The sequence below is a fragment of the Anomaloglossus baeobatrachus genome, chromosome 5 (genome assembly GCF_048569485.1).
Source record: "Anomaloglossus baeobatrachus isolate aAnoBae1 chromosome 5, aAnoBae1.hap1, whole genome shotgun sequence".
Lineage (NCBI taxonomy): Eukaryota > Metazoa > Chordata > Amphibia > Anura > Aromobatidae > Anomaloglossus > Anomaloglossus baeobatrachus.
In genome coordinates, this window is record NC_134357.1 from 549,508,222 (window position 1) to 549,527,385 (window position 19,164).

Here is a 19,164-nt window from a genome sequence, read left to right on the forward strand (position 1 = left end):
CTTTGTTATACTGAGAATGTCCTTTGTTGCCTATATTGACCAATCAGAGCTCAGATTAATTAACTGTAGCAAAATAGAAGCTAAGCTATGATTGGTTGCTATTGGCAGCCTGATAAATCTCCAGGCAACAGAAGGCCCTCCCCTTGACAGTATATATTAGCTCACACATATACATAATAGACAGGTCATGTGACTGACAGCTGCCATATTTCCTATGTGGCACATTTGTTGTTCTTGTAGTTTGGCTGCTTATTAATCAGATTTTTATTTTTGAAGGATAATACCAGACTTGTGTGTGTTTAGGGTCATTATGTGGCGAGCTTGGTGTAGGTGTGGTGAGATGTGTGCTGAGGGTGGTATATGTACCAGACTTGTGTGTGTTTAGGGCGATTATGTGGCGAGGTTGGTGTATGTGTGGTGAGATGTGTGCTGAGGGTGGTATATGTGTTCAAGCACGTGGTAGTGTGTGGCGCATTGTGTGTGTGTGTTCATATCCCCGAGTGTGGTGAGTATCCCATGTCGGGGCCCCACCTTAGCATCTGTACGGTATATACTCTTTGGCGCCATCGCTCTCATTCTTTAAGTCCCCCTTGTTCACATCTGGCAGCTGTCAATTTGCCCCCAACACTTTTCGTTTCACTTTTTCCCCATTATGTAGATAGGGGCAAAATTGATTGGTAAATTGGAAAGCGCGGGGTTAAAATTTCACCTCACAACATAGCACCCGGCGCTGCCCGGGATAGTAACTGTCTGTCTGTTTCTCTCCCATTCTCTGTCTGTCTCCCCCCTCTGTATATATCTCTCTGTCTCTCTCTTTGTCTGTCTGTCTCTTTCCCTGTCTGTCTCAATCTCTTTTCCTGTCTATCTCTTTCCTTGTCTATCTCTGTCACTTTCCCTGTCTGTCTCTTTCCCTGTCTCTCTCCTTCCCACTCTTTCCCTGTCTGTCTCTTTCCTTATTTCCCTGTCTCTTTCCCTGTGTCTCTTTGTCTGTCTCTTACCCTGTCTGTCTCTTTCCCTGTCTGTCTGTTTCCCTGTGTCTGTCTGTCTCTTTGTCTGTGTTTGTCTCTTTACCTGTCTGTGTCTGTCTCTTTCCCTGTCAGTCTGTCTCTTTGTCTCTGTCTCTTTCCCTGTCAGTCTGTCTCTTTGTCTGTCTCTTTGTGTCTGTCTCTTTCCCTGTCTGTGTCTGTCTCTTTCCCTGGCTGCATTGTGACACGCCAACATTCCATATAAGGGCGTGGCTGCGCATTCTTCTGAAGTTCTGGCTGCACTGTGGCTCCAAGCTCCATTTGCTTTAATGGAGGCAGGTTTTTTGGCGAATAACTGTAAAGAGCGGGGTTAAAAATTCCCCTCGAAAAATAGCCTATGACGCTCTCGTGGTCCAGAAGTGTGAGTGTGCGAAATTTTGTGGCTGTAGCTGTGACGGTGCGGATGCCAATCCCGGACACACACACACACATTCAGCTTTATATATTAGATTTATTTCTCTTAAGCACTTGGCACTTTTTGCATGTCTTTAGGACTGATGTTAGGAATGGACAGTCTATATTATATGAACCTGACCCCACATGATATCTCCATTATTTACATCTTCGATTGTGTCTTATGTATTGACTACTGGTATATCTCTGGTTTACTTGCCTCTATACTGACAGGTGACCAATTCAGGGTTTTTTTATTCACTGTGCATTCTCTCTACCCTCTCTATTTTCATGTTCTTTTACAAACCTTTTTCTACAACAATAAAAATTATTGCTTTACATTATGTGTTTTAGTTTTTTCTTTATAGGTCTTAATGTTCACTATATGGTAAAACTGACGTGTCATTGTAATGCCTCAGGTCGGTGCGAGTTTGGAGACACCAAACATTTATAGGCTTTCTTGTATCTAAGGGGTTACGTAACTCCCGATGGGGACAGTGTAAGTTATCCTAATGGCGCATATAGCTCTCGCTGCCAGATTTAAAATAAGCTGATATGTGTGCGGATCGCCACGTCCTGCTCACGGCAGTAAGCAGGGATTAACCGTACATGACCCATGACGTACCCAGTACGTCTTGGGTCGTTAAGGGGTTAACAAGAGGCTCTCAGCAACACTCACCACGATGCCTCTGGATCTGTGCCCGGATGCTGGCGATACGCTCACCGGAACTGTAGCGCTGGTCCGCCAGCTTCTTTCGTATCTGGGTAGTGGAGCGCTCCACCCCAAATCTTTTGGCTATGCCTCGGTGGATTCTCCCCAGCACAGCCTGTTTGTGCAGCATGGGATGTTCATACTCTGCATTACAGGCATAATCTTTAGCATCCACCATTTCATGAGGTACTGGACCTCAGCAACCCCACAGTGTGAAGAACGCCTCCTGGCCGCCATGTTCCCGCCTGTGAGCACCGCGCCGCATGAACGCCGCCCGCCAGAGTTCGAAAGACGCTAAGAGAAGAGTCATGACATCACGCCGTACTTGCGTAGCTATAGGGGATGCTACTGCGTCCGCGAAAGGAAGTGGACTCACTACAGAGTATCCCGACTGATCGGAGACGAAACTGCGTTCTCAAAGTGACGCTACCTCTATACAGCATCTATGTTCAGACGGGAACGCTGGTGTACACATCATTGCAGTTTAAATGTATGGATCTATATGTATGGATAACTAACTAAATGTATGGATAAATAACTACCGCGGTCACAGAGGTCGTGATTGCGACCGTGGCTGCTTCACATGAATGTGCGTCCCCAAGGACGCACATTCATGTCAGACTACTCATCCGCTAAGGGGGCCAGGGCCGTGAGTCACCATCTCTCTCCTTCTTCATTCACCCCCAATGAAGTAGCAGTATGACAAACATTAATACATACTGGTAAATTTTCTGCGGTACCATTTTTATTTAATTATGTATTATAAGGTGGAGAATAGAGAGAGCGCACATGGGATTATACCCAATGGGGTATCGGTACAGAGGACCTAAATGGTTGGTGCAAATGACAGTCAGCGTAATAAAAGTCACCACCCGTTAGAGTATATACCGAATTCTATTGAAGAAATGAAAAAAAATAGTATAATCTTCAGAAAAAAAAATCCCACAAAACAATTCTTAAAAGAAAAATATATTATATATATATATATATATATATATATATATATATATATATATAAATGAGAGAGAGAGAGAGAGCGAGAGAGCGAGCACAAAGGGCTGCACAATTGAAATCAATAGGGCTGCTACACGTTTTCGCAGAACGGACTGCTGCTTGCACGGAACCTTAGAACGACAAGGCGTTCAGTAGGCCACTATAAGATCTGATGCTGCCAAGTAACAGCACCAGGACCGTTAAAATATAGGCAATAGTTGTCTCGGGAGGTCTTCGCATCATCCTTGTTTCTGCCGTGTACGACTGGTTGAAGGGCTGCAATTGCGGGATCGTTTGCACGCCAGTCACAGAGTACCACTTCCCCATTTGTTGGTTCTACACAGTCCACGAAGCCAGGCGGACTATACAAAATTGCATCTCGCTGACGAAGGAAGTTGTGCAGCACGCAACAGGCCAAAACAACGGAGTCTATTGATTCAATCTTCAGGTCAATAGGCATGTGGAAAACTCTGAAGCGGTTGGCCATGATCCCAAAGGCATTGTCTACAACGCAACATGAAAAACAAAATTAAGGTTGCATCTAGTCTCAGAGTTGGGAGGCAAGTTCAGGTCACAGTTGTTCAATCGCTGTTCAAAATGTGTGTGCTCTAAAACACCACCATCAGAAACCCTGCCTTTCATGCTAACATCAACACTTATAAATTCGTAATTGGCATTAACAAGGGCCATCATGATGACTCTAAAATAGCCTTTATAATTGTAGAAATAGGATCCGCTGTTCGGTGGTTGCGTGATCCGTACATGTTTCCCATCCAAAGCCCCACCACAGTTAGGGAACTGCCAAAGCTGCTCAAAATCTGAGGCAATTTTTTTCCATTCCTCCTCCGTTTTGGGAAACTGAATATAGCTACGTAGACTGCGAACAATCGCATTACATGTCTCTGGATTTATAACACTGAGCAGGGACCTTGAAACAGCTGCAGAAAAATGTAAGTCTTGCAATGAGCGTCCGGTGGCCAGGAATCACAGCGTGACTGCCAATCTTTCGTCTGTTGGGACAGCAGCACGCAACACTTACCAGTAACAGTTTGAAGGATTCCTCTGACATCCGCAGATAGTTGCGGAAATCATGAAGATTGTTCTCCTAAAGCTCTCTTAAGGCCGCTTTACATGCAGCGACATCGCTAAAGCAATGTCGTTGGGGTCACGGAATTCGTGACGCACATCCAGCCGCGTTAGCGATGTCGTTGCGTGTGACACCTATGTGCGATCGAAAATGGTCGCAAAATCGTTAAATCGTTGACATGCTCCCCTATTCCCAAAAATCGTTGCTGCTGCAGGTACGATGTCGTTCATCGTTCCTGCGGCAGCACACATCGCTATGTGTGACAAACACAGGAACGAAGAACTTCACCTTAACTGCGGCCGCCCGCAATGAGGAAGGAAGGAGTTGGGCGGAATGTTCGTCCCGCTCATCTCTGCCCCTCCGCTTCGATTGGTTGGCCGCCTAGTGATGTCGCTGTGATGCCGAACGAACCGCCCCCTTAGAAAGGAGGCAGTTCGCCAGTCACAGCGACGGCGCTAGGCAGGTAAATAGTGTGACGGGTACGAGCGATTTTGTGCACCACGGGCAGCGATTTGCCCGTGACGCACAAACGATGGGGGCGGGTACACTCACTAGTGAGATCGCAGCGTGTAAAGCGGCCTTTAGAAGTTGCATGTGGGACAATTCGGACCTCTTCTGCAGCCACTGTCTGGTCCACATGCGACGCTTTCGTTTGGAACGCCTCTCTAGCATCCGTGCCTCATCTGGTTGCCGAGCTTCCTCAACCAGCAATGCAGCAACCACAACAGCACGCTCCGCCTCGTTCATGATGTGCAAACTGCAAAATAAAATGAGATGAGAGAAGTTTCAACAAAAGTATAACGTGATTATAACTGTACATGTTAAATGTCATGGAAAACTGCCTTCCAGTCAGTTGACGAGCATGCCACGTAAAATAAAAAAAATTGCCACATGGACAAGAAATGTGTACAGCGGCTTGGGAAAGCACAGCATGAGCACAATACAGAATATGGTTAATATATATGGTATAATACTGCCCCTATGTACAACAATATAACTACTATAATACTGCCCCATCTGTACAAGATTATAACTAATATACAAATATTAATACTGCCCCCTATATACAAGAATATAACTACTATAAAAATATAACTACTATAATACTGCCCCCTGTATAGAACAATTTGAGACCCCAAACAATACCTACCTTGAAATCACAAGGTGTAGGAAGATCCACAAAGAATAGCGCACTAGCGACTCAGACGGGGGACGTTGAATCAAACCGCGTGCTGAAATGCTCAGGAACAAAGGATGGAACCACTACTACGTTGCCTTCTTATGGCAAAGTCGCCCAATCATAACACAGTTGTGACCACCTATCAGAGCTGAGGGGGCGTTGGGGAAAAAAAACAAAAAAACAAACACGCCCGCATCGCTGAGTTCTGAGTCTCCAACGAGGTTGCTCGTCGTTGTTACGGCGTCAAATACTGTGATGCATGCTGCGCAACGGGACACCAACGATCAAAAAATGAATCAGGATGTTCAGGTACAATCAGCGATATCGCATCGGGGGGGCGGTCGCTGCTGTGTGTCACACGTAGCAAGGGCGCTGTTGCGTCACAAAACCTGTGACGTTTCAGCGATCTCGCTATGTGTGACTGGGCCTTTAGAGAAGCTCATAATCTGATGAGAATCAGGGAAAGGGAGTGGAAAACAGCCTTTAATACTCTTGAAGGCAATTATGAAAATATGGTGATGCCATCTGACAAATGCAACATTTCCTCAATTACATTTTTCACAATTTGGTGGGTAGGTCTGTAGTAGTTTATTTTGACGATATTTTGATTTACTTGCCCGATTTTGAGTCACATGTGGTGCAAAAATAACAAACTCTGTGCTAAACTTGACAAATGTGTATTCGCTGTACAGAAGGTGCAATTTTTGGGGTACCCGGTGTCATCCTTAGGTATCTGGATGGACCCTGATAAAACCCGCACTGTATCACAAGGGCTTTGTCCCCAGAGTTTCCCTGAGGGAAAAGTTCTGATGATATTATTCCTATTTTGCAAAAGGGGTTGGTCGTTTCCACTGTGTGCTCTGATCCTGAGGGCGAGGTGTTAAAGGTTCAGGGGGATGCCCCTGCTGTAAAGGTTCAGGAGACCACCCCTGCTGACAAGGTTCAGGGGAATCACCCTGTTGCCTATCCTACAGGGATATTATCTGTGCCTTTAAATTTGCGTCTTGAAACATTAGGTGAAGATCATAAATGGTTTCTTTCAGGTGACTCAAGTAGTAAATAGAGAAGAGAGGACCTATGGAAGTTCGGGTTCTGCTGGTCCAGCTGAACTTTTTTAAATTCAGTTTTGGACCAAGACTTGTCCGGACTTCATTTGAAGTTACTGATTGGCAGTTCGGGGCTCTGCCCACATACCACTATCCATAAACAAAACATTTCCAGTGGAGGATGGGTGGGGTTTTTCACTGTTTTTGTATGGTGCACTCTATATCTGATGATGCTGCTGTTAACCCCAGTGCAAGCAAGTTCACACACAGCAAGGTGCTCATGCTCGGCCAAGCACTGTGCATATCCGAACACAGCGATGCTCATACAGATGGTTTGCATTTCTAAAGAACCTGAACTCCGAACGTTTTCTTGGAAAAGTCTGAGTTCATACTGAACGTGAAACTTCAGCTTTGCTCATGTCTAGTACTAAAGCAACTTTGGACTACCTTTCTAGTCATTGCTGGTTGCCAGCATTGCATCAGGAGGTGGTTGATTTTGTTTATTCCTATTTTTGTGCATTCTAAGATTCCGCATAGCTGTCCAACCGAGTCTCTCATACCTTTGAAACGTGTGGCTTATGAAAATAATTTGCCGGGTCCGGACCTGTGTGTGAATGACCATGTGTGGTTAAAAGTTACGTCTTGGAAACAGAGTACTTACAAAGTTATCGCTGTCATTAACCCTGTGGCTTTTCGTATTGAGTTCCCTCAAACACTTAAAATCCATAATGCATTCCATAGGTCATTGCTCAAGAAATATGTTGCATCCTCTAAAAGAGGACCTTTACTGCAGCATCCAGTGATTGTTGGCAGTAAGTGATAATTGTAGGTTTATAGGGTTGTTGATTCCCATTTTGTTTGCAGCTCTCTCCAATACTTGGTACACTGGAAGGTTTATGGTCCTGAAGAAAAAAATGTGGGTACGAGCATCAGATTTTAATGCCAGTAGGTTGGTGCATTACTTCCATGTGTTCCCTTCTGGGATCACTCATAGCCTTAATCTCAGCTGCAGCATCTTATCACTCCCTTCTGCTATATTTACCGATTTCTGGCTTCACTCTATGTCAGTTATAGTTCTTCTATACTGACCAGTTTGAAGGAGCCTGTATCTGGAGAAGCTACTGTGTTCATTTCAGTTGCAGCTGTGAATTTTCTTGCTGGAGAAGCAAAGTAGTGCTGTTTGTTGTGTTGTTCCCAACCCGTTTGTCTTACCTTCCTTATGTTGTTTTATTGCAGTGGTGAGAAAAGTGTCTCACCGGACTTAATACTAGTCAAGGCAAGTTGAGGGCCTAGGCACGTGATGGTGCACGGGGGAAGGGATGTTTTGGGAGGGACATCTAGGGACGTTAGGAAGTGCAAGGATCAGACTTCGGTGAGTGTTAGGAAGTGACCCCACTTCCTTCGCCCCATTACCAGGGTCTTCTGTTGTACTTCTTCCCTGGCTTTCCCTTTGTATTGCGCCTCTCGATGGCTATCTTCTCGCACCCAGCGTGAGACAGACTTTGTTCAGAGTTTCCTTTTTTCTCAGATAAAAAAAAAAAAATTAACTGATGGAGGTTTCTGAAACTACTAATAATAAACAGTCTGTGAAATACAGGCAGCACACGGATAGCACCCGATTACTGTCCAAGTTTTTTATGGACCCATAGACTTGTATTGGCAAATATGATCTGACAGTGGACTCAAAATCAGACATTTCTTAGTGATTTTGTGTGAACAACTTGGTCTGCAAAACTACAGACGTGTAAATAACTCCATAGACTAATAGGTGCAAGTTCTATACAAGAAAGACACGGATAGAACTTGTACAAGAACAACAGATATTTTAATAAATGCTAAAAAGAAGATATAGACTGTGACAACTATAACTCATCCATAAAGGGATATATGACTCTGTTTTTCCACAAGGTCAGCATACGTACAGAGGCCAAAGGTCCAAAGTGCTTAGCGGCACCTGCTGATGTTATACACATGCTGCCGGATTATAAATGTTACTGTTTCTTACACATAAATTGATAACATTTAGAGCATTCAGACGACCCTCGGACAAAATGTGATTAACAAAGTCATTACTACAGGACGGTATGAGAACATGATTAATGCTACAAGCAATATTGGAGCCAAAAATTAGAGAATCTGGGCACCATAGTTCATTTTCTCCCGATTCTGTATGTATGTGTGCTCAAATATTAAAACATCAATGAACGCAATACATATTTACACACAACACTGCTGAATGGACACTATACGCATACTCAGCTCTCCTACATAAGTACATGTACATACAAAGATAGCTCTGCTACATACAGTGCTGGCCAAAAGTATTGGCACCCCTGCATTTCTGTCAGATAATACTCACTTTCTTCTTGAAAATGATTGTAATTACAAATTCTTTGGTATTATCTTCATTTATTTTGCTTGCAAGCAATGAAAAAACACAAAAGAGAATGAAACAAAAATCAAATCATTGATCATTTCCCAAAAAACTCCAAAAATGGGCCAGACAAAAGTATTGGCACCCTTAGCCTAATACTTGGTTGTACAACCTTTAAGGCTGCTTTACATGTGTCGATTTCTCGCGCGATCGCACCCGCCCCCATCGTTTGTGCGGCACGGCCAATTTCTTGCCTGTGTCGCACAATGTAGGAATCCCCCGTCACACGTACTTACCTTCCAAACGACCTCGCTGTGGGTGGCGAACATCCACTTCCTGAAGGGGGAGGGACGTTCGGCGTCACAGCGACGTCACACAGCGACCGGCCAATAGAAGCGGAGGGGCGGAGATGAGCGGGACGTATACATCCTGCCCACCTCCTTCCTTCAGCATTGCCGGCGGGACACAGGTAAGCTGCAGTTCATCGTTCCCGGGGTGTCACACGGAGCGATGTGTGCTGCCTCGGGAACAATGAACAACAGGACGTTCGTTTTTTTGAAAATGAGGGACGTGTCAACGATGAACTAGGTGAGTGAGTATTTCTGCTCGTTCATAGCTGTCACACGCTATGATATCACTAACGATGCCGGATGTGCGTCACTTACGACGTGACCCCGCCGACATCTCGTTAGATATATCGTAGCATGTAAAGCCCGCTTTAAGGGTACTTTACATGCTGCGACATCGCTAGCGATCTCGTTAGCGATGTGAAATTCTAGATCGCAAGTGCGATCTTTCGAGATCGCACATGCGTAAAATGACCTATGTGCGATCTCGAAAGATCGCACTTGCGATCTAGAATTTCACATCGCTAACGAGATCGCTAGCTATGTCGCACCATGTAAAGTACCCTTTAGTCAAAATAACTGCGAACAACCGCTTCTGGTAGCCATCAATGATTTTATTACAATGCTCTGCTGGAATTTTAGACCATTTTTCTTTGGCAAACTGCTCCAGGTCCCTGAGATTTGAAGGGTGCCTTCTCCAAACTGCCATTTTGAGATCTCTCCACTACTCTCTAATACTTTTGCCCAGCACTGTATACACATTTACATAAGCACAAATTGTGTGCACATTACCCCATTTTGCAGTTCCTTTCAGGTTATCTGATTCATCCTATGATCTGAAATGTCCTGAAGCTAGTCAGGTGGAAGATTCTTCATCTGCTCACTCAGGACGTGCAGCCTCTTTGCAGGTCCCGGTAGCTTCCTCTCCTGCTCTGCATCGATCACATAGATCAGTGTGGCAGGAGGAGAGAGCAGTTCTCTCAGTAATTGGAAAGGACACTGACTCAGCATTCTTTTCCATCATGGGAAGCTGTCTCCGGTCTATAAGAATATGTGCACATGTTGCAGATTTTCTGTACCAAAAACTGCATCACTTGGTAGGAAGAAACAATTGACAGGTCAACTATGTGGTGCAGAATTTTTTCTGCACCAAAATCTACAATAAATAAATCTGCAACATGTGCACGGCCCTTCAGGATTCTCATATACTGTGCGGGGATGAATTTTCCCTTTCATTTTGATTAAAATCCGCATGAAAAAGTGCATAAAAAAAATGTTAAAAACAAAAGCTGCAGCGTGTGCACACAACCTTAAAGCTATATGATCAGTTGAGTATTTGGTTGAAGAAATTGCTGCACCAAATCTGCATCTGGCAGAAAAAAAAACAAGCGTTTTTGATATGTATTTTCCATGCATTCTGAGGTGGAAAAATGCTGCAAAAACACTGAAAGAATTGACATGCTGTAGCTTTATTTCGGCACCAAATCTGCAAGAGAAAAAGAACAACATGCACAAAACTTCTCATTGACTTTGCTGCCATAAGGATTTGAGTACTGTTTTGTGACAAAAAAATACACTCAAAAAACGCACTGTGTGCACACAACCTAAGAGCACTTATTAGCAAGATTTTTTCTTTAAAATGAGTCTTATAGCCACAAAAATATAAGTTCTACAGTAATTTCTCCCTCTCATTTCATTATACGACTGTCTGTTGTATGAATTTTGTACAATTTGTTACTAATATATATAGCTTTCTCTCCATGCAAGTTAGTCTTGATGGTCAACAAAATATGATGATTTTTCACATTCCAGGTACGATGATGGCTTCTCCCCTGTGTGTGATTTTTGATGTTTAAGAAGGTAACCTTTTCTATTAAAACATTTCCCACATTCTGCACATGAAAAAGGCTTCTCCCCTGTGTGGGTTCTCTGGTGTCTATCAAGCTCTGATTTCTGTATAAAACATTTCCCACATTCTGAACATGGAAATGGCTTTTCCCCTGTGTGGTTTCTCTGGTGTGTAACAAGATGTGATTTCTGGTAAAAAGATTTTCCACATTCTGAACATGAATATGGCTTCTCCCCTGTATGGGTTCTCTGGTGTGTAACAAGAAGTGATTTGTGGGTAAAATATTTCCCACATTCTGAACATGAATATGGCTTCGCCCCTGTGTGGGTTCTCTGGTGTGTAACAAGACTTGATTTGTTGTTAAAATATCTCCCACATTCTGAACATGAAAAAGGCTTCTCCCCTGTGTGAGTTCTCTGGTGTGTGATAAGACGTGATTTCTCTGTAAAACATTTCCCACATTCTGAACATGAAAATGGCTTCTCCCCTGTGTGTGTTCTCTGGTGTGTAACAAGGTGTGACCTCTGGTTAAAATACTTTCCACATTCTGAACATGAAAAAGGCTTCTCCCCTGTGTGAGTTCTCTGGTGTATAACAAAATAATTTTTATTTGCCCAAGATTTGCCACATTCTGAGCATGAAAATGGCTTCTCCCCTGTATGTTTTCTCTGATGTGTGATAAGATATGATTTGTCTGCAAAACATTTCCCACATGCTGAACATGAAAAAGGCTTCTCCCCTGTGTGACTTCTCTGGTGAATAAAAAGATGCGATTTCTGGCTAAAATATTTTCCACACTCTGAACATGAATACGGCTTCTCTCCAGTATGAATTCTCTCATGCCTAACAAGATCTGATTTCCGGTTAAAAGATCTCCCACACTTTGAACAAGAAAATCTATTCTCCTCTGTGTGAATTTGTTGATGTGTAACAAAAGATGTTTCGAAAGGGAAACTATTTCCATATTCTGAATGTGAAAATGGCTCAATTGCTTTAAGAGCATTTTGTATTTTGTCTCTTTTATTACTTTTATTTTTCTTAGTAGTCTGTAATAATTCAGAAGATATAACCGGATTCAAAGGATCAGATAATAGATCTTTGTCGTGAAGGGTTGATGAAATATCTGGAGTAATGACATTCACTTCAATTATATCCTGTGTGATCTCAAGTTCATCTGATTTATAAATTGAAGATATCAGATGTCCCTCTGATCTCCTGGTCCAGTCGTCTGCCAAAAATAAAACCAGTTGTTATTTTTGAATAAAATATCCTTGAAATTTATATTTTGAACATTTCTACTTAAAATGTCCATAGAAATGAAGTTATGTAATAAAATTGAATTATTCGCCAAGACAATGACAGTTCAGTATAACAGAAAACATCGTGGCATGAACCAACAGAGCATGGTGTTCAACTGTTTATTTATTCTGCCTCCCAAATATTGGAATATAAAGCTACCAAAAATGCTATGTAAGTGAATATGATACCAATAAATACTTCTACTCATTCCACAAAAAACAAGCCCCCACTCAGTTCCATCATCTGTTAATGGAAAAACAGAGGGTTTCCACATTAATAGTGGTTCATAAGTTCTTGAAAAGCAACATGGTGTCCATAAACATATCCAGCAAAATCCACTTTCCCAAAGTCAAATCTCTCCCTCGCTTGTGAGCTTTGCAGTGTGTCCAAACCACATTTAGCATCTGTGTATTTGGCAATACTGTAGTGAGAAGAGCCCACTGAATTTACGGTGTGCGTGTCTCCTGGAGAACAATCTGGAAATTATCTGTTGGGTTATAACATGGAATATTTGCAATTTTCACTTTCCAACAGCCACTGTGCTAATTTTATGGGATTTTCTCATGCTTGGATTTTCTGCCATTTTGTCACATTAGGGCTTCTGGAAATGATGCGTCTCATCTCCTCTGGGATCTTCTCCAGTGACGTCTGCGTCTGTCAACAGGCACCGCCATATTCATTGTGCGAGCGGTGCTGATGATGAAGCAGACGTCAGAATTAGAAGCTTTGGACCATGCAGGCTCTTTCAAGTCACTAACATTGGGGTAGCTGGGACCTAAAATACCATCCAGTCTGGCAATGTGGGTGTGTGCGCAGTCCAGCTGGAGTAATCAGCTCTCTGCCTCAACCAATTGGAAAGAACCACACCCTACTAAAGCTAGAACCGTATTTCTGGAAGCTTCTAGATATAGTCTTGTTCTCCTCTAGCCTTGTTATCTTCTGGTTCAGTCCTCTGTGCTCAGCTTCCGGCTTGTGCATTTGTTACCTCTATCTGTTTACTGACTACACTTGAAGCTTCTGATTTTCTATTTTCTCTGCCCTCCTGGTTCTGATCCGGCTACCTGACTAGTCTTCCTGCCATCTCGCATCACTGAACAGCAGCTAACTCTGTAACTCCAGCCTAGGGGGCTGTGTAAGTCAAGACCCATATATAGAGGTTAAAGGGCGAAGGGCAAGGCAATTTCTGGGATCGGGAAAGTGAAGTAAGCATTGCAAAGTCTGTTTATAGCTGCCAATTTTTGAGCTGCCAGGTGACCACAAACACTACCCTCATTGCTTTCTGCCTGTTAACTAGTTTTTGACTGCAAAATCTGTGTTCCAATAGCTAAATGGTGCTCCTTACTTCCTGAGCTCTGCCATGTGCCAAAACAGTAGTGTTGTCACAGTCTTCTCTTTTTGAGACTAGTGACAGGCTCAGGGTTGCACTATCGTTTATCATCTGAGGCCATACACATTACACGTGTGTTTTTCATTTAGCAGTCGCAGGGTTAATGTAATTTCTCCTTGCTAGCAGCAAGCTCATTAACTCCGCCCTGGTTTTCCCTGATGACTTCTTCTGGTCTGGATAAAAACCTTCTGCTCCCAGCAGAGGGTGCCTGTTATTCAGTTTAGTCTGAAGGTAGATTCATCTTATATGATGCTGGGATTCTAGGACGGAAACAACATCCTCACCCTCCGACATCTCTTAGAGGCCCATCATAATAATTTTCCTCAAGTGATTTTCTAACTTATCTGTACATTCTACATACACTGTCATTTGCCTTTATAGTTTACAGATATGGGCAGCTGTGAGTTCGCAACTTCTAACTCCAACATAAAGATCTCCAATGCCCAAAGTAATGGGGACAGTGTAAACCCAATGGTTTAGTGGCAGAATGGTGACCACTTGATTGTGATATGGCCGAACTACACTAGCGATAAAGCAGCCACAGCCGGTGACTGAAAAGAATCTGTGACTTCTCTGCATTTAGTGGTCACTACTCACCTGGGTAGTCATATGTAGGAATTTCCTCTTTACACCGCTCATCACTCCTCACGTATGTCTCTGTAGTATTAATATGGATCATATTGTCATCCTGAAACAAATATTGTAAAAGTCACAGACCGATGGAGAAGTCACATCTATGATCAGCTCTAATCCTGCATCTCCACCGCTTTCATTACACAAGTATAAAACATATAATACTGGTGGATAATACAAGACTGAGCACAAGACCTTCACAGCCGTCTACACATCATAGGGAGATTTCATGGCACTTTCTCTCTATTAGGATATGTTCGCGAACCTTTATCGAACTTTTCCGAACACCATTGGATTCAATGGGAGGCTAAACATAAGGTACAGAAAACACCTTTAAAAAAGGGAGGGGTTAAAAAACTTCCAAAACAGCAAAAAATACATTTTACAGTCCAGCACCACTGTTTTGGCATAGCCATTAGCTTCCTACACTATTGACAGAAGAACTATAGAGGTGGATGAGAAACAGGTGTAGGGCTGGTGCTCACATACCCCTGCCAGTATAGACAAGAGAGAACTTGGTCTCGACATTAAAAATCCAGTAACATCTATTGCCCCACTCACCATAGGGTATTAAAAGTGTAGGGAAAGATGGTACATGCAAAATAAAGGCCTGTGGGCCATCATTTCAATTAGAAAAAGGAGGACATGCTAGACTGACTGGTGTAGGCCTGTTTGTCACAAAAGCCTGGCACTACCCACAAGACAAATGTTTCCCACCCATTTTCGAGTCTAGACATTAAAAATTCTTCCAGGGACACAGATGTACAATAACATCAATTTACCCCCTCTACATGCCACGGTCTAACTCTCTTGGTCACAGAATCCTGGCACTACCCAGAAGACATACGTTTCACCCCCATTTTGTAGTCTGGATATTAAAAATACTTCCAGGGACAAAGCGGTACAATACCATTAATTGCCCCCTCCTCATAGGGTTTTTAAAATTTCAGGGAGTTACAGCCCATGCAACACAGGCTGTGGAACGATATTTTTTCATTTAAATCAAGACATGCATTAGTGGGCCAGTGCCAGGCTTAAGTCTCGGTTTACAAAAACACTGGCAGTAAACTCTACACAACATTTGGAGACACATCTTTTAGTCTCTGCCTTTCAAAACAGCAGTACAATACCATCAATTGCACCCGAGCTCTAGGTAATTTCCCCCTCCCCATAGGGCTTTTAAACTTCAGGGAGTTACAGTACACAAAACACAGGCTGTGGGCTGGTATTTTTTTTTAATTAAGACATGCATTAGTGGGCCAATGGTAGGCGTAGGCCTCTGTTTCCAAGAACACTATTAGTAACCTCTACACAACATTTGGAGACACGTTTTAGTCTCTGTTTTCCAAAAAAGCAGTTTACTAACATCAATCGCCCCCGCCCCATATGGAATTGTCCCCTCCCCATGGGGCATTAAAACAGCAGTAAGTTACAGTCCATGCAACACAGGCTGTGGGCTGATATTTTTTTTTAAACAGTGAAGACATGCATTACACTATTGTCCACTAATGAAGAATGTTGTGTAACAATCACAGAATTTTGACAGTCCTAAATTTTTGTCAAAACCTCATTAATGACAACTTTCAGTGGGACATCCAACTACTGGGCTCATGAAGGGTTGATCACAGGAGAACGAAGCAGTAGATCCGGTTGATTTGGTGGTTGTGTAGGGATGGTAGTCTGCATTTTAACGCAGTGAGATTACCACAGTAATGAATGTTGTTTGCGCATGTGGCGGGTCATGTATGTAGTAGTCAAATTTATTCTTTTTTTTACTGTACGGAGTTGTTTTTCACACTGTTGGCAGCTAAGGAAGGAAATATTGAGGTGGATGACAGGTGTAGGGCTTGTGCTCAAACACACGACACTACAGACAAGACCCAACTTGGAGACTCATCTGGGAGCCTCCAGATTTAAAAACTTTTCAGGCAGACAGCAGAGCAGTATAGTAGCATCAATTGACCCCTCCCCATAGTGCCTTAAAACACCAAGGAATTAAGGTTCATGCAACACACAGGTTGTTGCCCGGTATTTAAAAATCAAGACATGCCTGACTGCCAGGTGTAGTCCTCTTGCCCCCAGAAGACTGGCACTACAGAACAAAGCAAACTTGTAGACCCTAATTAGGGTCTCTGCATTTCCAAAAATGAAGGCGAGACAAAAGGAAAAGTGGCCACATTGACACACAATACCGATAGGCCAACAAAGCAACATGGCTGCGTGGAACTGGCACAGAAACAAGGCCTGAAATAGCATTTGTTTTATCACTAGAGCAAGCAAAATGACAGATAGGCATAGGCATCTTGTTCACAGAAGCCTGGCAGTACACCATAGCCTAATCTGCAGTCTGGGACTGGAGTGGCAAAGTCACTGGACATTTATGACTTGTTCATCTTTATGAATGTTAGGTGGTCTACGCATTTAGGGGACAACTAGCTGTGCTTACCCGTCAATACACTGCCAGCAGCGTTGAAGACACGTTCTGAGAGAATGCTGGCTGCTGTGCAGGTCAAAACCTCCAAGGCAACACTGGCAAGCTCAAGCCACTCTTCCATTTTTGAACACCAAAATGAAAAAGGGTCCAATTCCCCCCTTATTGCATCGATATTAAGCTCTAGGTAGTCAACGACTAGAGAGGATAGTTCTGGATTATGTGTCAGACTTCTACCCTGTTCTGCTGGTGGATGCGATGGTGTAAAAAATGTGTTCCAACAAGCATATAAATTGGTTCTAGCACTTCTGTTCTGGAACTGCTGCTGCTAAAGTTTCTGCGTTGAGGATGCAACATTCCTGTGATTGGAATTGTAGAACTGCCATGCACGCTATGTGCTTCCCTGCTGCCTTGTGGAAACATACTGTTAAGATGGTCTACAAGTGTGTTTAAATACTCCAGCATCCGCGTGTCCCTTTCCAGTAGTGGAAGCATCTTGCTAAATTGACTCTGATAAAGTGGATCTAACAGAGTGGCAACTCAGTAGTCAGAACTATTTCTAATCTTAACAATATGGACATCATGTGCAGAAAGAAGGCACTCATGTGTCGGACGCTTCCATGCGGTCAAAGTCCATGTTGGGTTGGCGACGGGTTATCGCTTAAGCCTCCTCCACCTCCTCACACCAACCACAGACAAAAGAGACGGGACCAATATCTTCTTAGTCTCTGGAGTTTTCTACGCCCATCACCTCTTCCTCCTCCATTTGGTGCTTGGCTCCCACACATTCACTACCAATTTCTCTGTTACCATGAGCACCCCTCCATCAATTGCCTGCCTACACTCTCCTGTGACAGCTGCCAGTGAGACGATTGTCTGGACCTTCCAGGAAATGTTAACCCTTCCTCATCCTCCTCTGCTTCCTCTGGGATCCCAACCTCCTCCCGCAGACTATTCAAAGTGTGCTCCAACATGTAGATGAGCGGAATAGTGATGCTGATGAAGGCATAATCAGCGCTAACCATGTTTGTAGCCATTTCAAAACTGTCAAGGAGGGTGCAGACGACCTTGATCTGTGCCCACTCCGCAAACATGATTTGCCCCACATCCGTACAACGTTGTCCAAGGTTATGCCTCAAGGTACTGGAGCAGGCCTAGCTGCTGCTGGCATAGTCGCTGCAACATGTGCAGAGTGGAATTCCACCTTGTCGGCACATCGCATACCAAACTGTTAACCGGTAGGCCGAAACGCCTTTGTATCATTGCCAGTCGATTAGTCGTGGGGTGCAAACGGCGGAAGTGGGCACACACCAACCATGCCTTCTGCAGTAGTGCATCCAGCCCAAGATACTGGGCTAGAAATTTCTGTACAACTATTTTCAGAATGTAAGCCATGCAAGGTACATGTGTGTTGTTGCCCAAGCGAAGGGCTGCTAACAGGTTTGTACCAGTGTCGCACACGGCCTTCCCTGGCTCCAGGTTCAGTGGGGACAGCCATCGATCAAACTCCACAACTTTGCAGCTATGTGACTGCGTTCTCCAATGCAGAATAATTTCAGTACTGCCTGATTGCATTGAGCCCTGGCTGCGCTATACGGAGGTGGGGAGTATTCTCTCTGCACTCCTGGAACTTACATTAAGGGAGAGGTTGATGGCGCAGGTGGAGGCCCTAGAGGAGGTGGACGAAGCTGAACAGGAAGCTGTAGATCCAGAATTTTAGCTTGCAAGCCGTGGGGATTTCAACACTTGGGGAGCAGCCTCTTCCTGCCTGCTTCCGCAACCACTAGAGTAACCCAGTGGCCAGTCAGTGAGATTTAACGACCCTGGCCATGCTTGCTCATCCAGGGGTCAGTGGTGAAATGCACCAGGGAGACACAGAGTTTTGCAAGGAAAAAGTAATCTTGGCTGCGACTTAATGGTGTAGCGCAGGCACAGCTTTATTACAAAAGTAAAGGTAACTGGTACTGGCGGACTGAAACAGCCATGAGGTTTCAGAAACCATCTGTATCCACCAGCCCTAAAGGCAGCATTTCCGTGGCCAACAGTTTCAATGTGGTGAATTTCAAGCACTTCGCTTTGCCATGTGTGGGAGGAAAAGCTCTTTTATGTGACCAAAACTGCAGAACCAAGGGCTGGCTGCTGTGCTGAGAGAGGGTGGAGGAAGGTGTGCTCGACCGACCATTGGACTGTGCGATAGGTGTTCGGGTAAATGTAATGCTGAATTGAGAACCATGTGGTGTGCTTGATGTCTCACATGGATCTAAAACAACAGGCATAGTCACTTCCGTAACACTTGACTGTCCCTCACTCACCCCCCACTGTAGTGTGTACACAAGAAGAGATTCTGCGGTCAGAGACTTGTGTTACAATACTTTCCCCGGTGATGCAGGTGGCGGAAGAAGCGGCAG

The 19,164-nt window shown here is 43.9% G+C and overlaps 1 protein-coding gene across 1 annotated transcript in view; it reads right to left on the reverse strand.

The window, feature by feature from the left end:
• LOC142312966 (uncharacterized) overlaps positions 1-19,164 on the reverse strand; it is a 220,074-nt gene that overhangs the window by 186,317 nt on the left and 14,593 nt on the right. Inside the window, exons 6-8 of the mRNA XM_075351955.1 lie at positions 14,290-14,380; positions 10,927-12,234; positions 3,440-3,627 (exon numbers count right to left, since the gene is read on the reverse strand). Of these exons, the coding sequence (XP_075208070.1) occupies positions 3,440-3,627; positions 10,927-12,234; positions 14,290-14,380 (1,587 nt within the window). The remainder of the gene's footprint in view (positions 1-3,439; positions 3,628-10,926; positions 12,235-14,289; positions 14,381-19,164) is intronic.